We start from the raw sequence: 1,796 nt of genomic DNA, 5'->3' as shown, positions 1-1,796 counted from the left end.
GGAAAAGCATCGTCACCAAGGAACACATACGGCAGTAGACAGTCTATCTTGGGATTGTAGACAAGTTGGGGGAGGCGTAGTCCATGGTTGTAGAAAAGTTGCCCAAAGGCTGATGTATCAAACACTCCACTGTCTCCTTCACGCCCATTTGCACCACAGTCAGCCACAATAAACTTATACTTGGCATCAGCAACTGCGAAGAGGATGATACTATGTGTTCCTTTGTAGTTGAAGAATTCTGAGCCACGCATTGGAAATTTCTGTAAGACAAATTAAATAATGCAGATTAAGTATTGATCAGACATCATACAGTAAAAGTGTTATATTTATTGTTGAATTTCTATAAAGAAAAAAATAATAGTACAAGGTGTTACCTGAAAGGAGCAGTGCTTTCCATCAATTGCACCAACGCACATGGGAAATTGCCACATGGATTCAAACTCAGCTGCCTTACGTCTCCAAAAATCCTCATTTAATTGTTCAAATACCACTGGTTTCAAGGTGTACCAAATTACAGCTGTTGTCTCAGTGACAATCTTGGAGATGGCTTGATTAGACACCCGGAAGAGGTAGGACAAAGAGGACTGACTGTCACCTGATGCCAAATACCTGATGCACAGAGAAATGCAGGTGATTAGTAGAGAATTTAAAAAATACATCACCTCGGAAAATAGGTGCACAACCCTTACCTTAAAGTAATGGCTAAACGCTCCCCTGCTGAAATGCTTTTACGATTTGACTTCTTTGTTATGAACGGGCTCACTTGCTCAAGCAACCAATCAAAACAATCAGGAGTCATTCGGAAGAACCGGTAATATTCATCAGTGTCTGCCTCCTTCATCAAAGGGATAAGTGAGAACCAAGCACCATAAATCTCCCTGTCTTGGAAAATTGGCCTCACATGCCATCTCTTCAGCTGCCTCCTATTAGCAAGCCTCGCTCGAAGCCTGGCGTGAGCTGTGAGCCGCTTGAACAGATTGTAGGCTATTATGCGCTTAATACTGACTGGAAAGAGGAGAAAGTGCACAACATGGTATTATAAACATGAACCGGCTTCGAGGTTATGGGTCGATGTCATGCAAAATAACAACTTACTTTTCTCTGTCTCAGTGAAGGGACGGCCCTGAGCGCTGAGTTCAGCGTCCAGCAAACAATAATACTTTATCATTTTCAAGACCGAGGGGCGTGCCATGATTTCTTTGAAGATTCCGAAACGACAAAACGACAATAACAGCAAACAGTAGCCAGAAGCCGACGAGTGGTCTACACAGCACGAACCAAACAAAACATCTGATGTCACTGCGTCACTGCCACCTCGACTCAACGCGACTTCGACCGACTACCGACCGAGCCAAACCCGACGAGACGAGCCGAGCCGAGGCCGAGGCAGCCGAGCGCCGAGCAAGCAGCGAGCGCAGCGGGGCCGGGCCGCCGCTGGCGACATGGCAGCAGATAAATGTTTATTTCTCGAGAACCAGCCATCGTAAAAAACGCATAAAAATAGCAACGGAAAGCTGAAAGTCTAGCGAAAAATCGGCTCGCATCATGTTTAGGTCTAGGACGTCTCCAAACGTACGAATTTACAGTTTTAAAACGGTCTTCGACTATTCCAATCCGAGTCATTCCTTCCAAACACTCCCCTCTCAAATATGAGGGATCAAAGTACTCATATTTTTACAGAATGATCATCTATACATTGTCAGCTTTCCAAAAAGGTATATGTTGACCCACTTTCATGCCATAACGGCTTTCATAAGACGATCGGAAGAGTAGCCCCGCGCAACCGGCACGGCCTC

General features: G+C 45.0%; 1 protein-coding gene across 1 annotated transcript; it reads right to left on the bottom strand.

The window, feature by feature from the left end:
• Positions 1–5: 5 nt before the first annotated feature.
• On the bottom strand, positions 6–1,443 carry LOC127751706 (putative nuclease HARBI1; the record flags this gene model as incomplete). The annotated part of the gene is made up of 4 exons (XM_052275676.1): positions 1,096–1,443; positions 690–1,005; positions 375–609; positions 6–260 (listed from the first exon to the last, which is right to left on the bottom strand). Coding segments are annotated over exons 1-4 (903 nt in total), but the record flags the coding sequence as incomplete, so codon positions are not given.
• Between the last annotated feature and the right edge of the window lie 353 nt (positions 1,444–1,796).

Source organism: Frankliniella occidentalis, unplaced genomic scaffold, assembly GCF_000697945.3.
Source record: "Frankliniella occidentalis isolate FOCC.00 unplaced genomic scaffold, Focc_3.1 Scaffold751, whole genome shotgun sequence".
Taxonomy (NCBI): Eukaryota; Metazoa; Arthropoda; class Insecta; order Thysanoptera; family Thripidae; genus Frankliniella; species Frankliniella occidentalis.
This window is presented reverse-complemented; position numbering and strand designations above follow the sequence as displayed.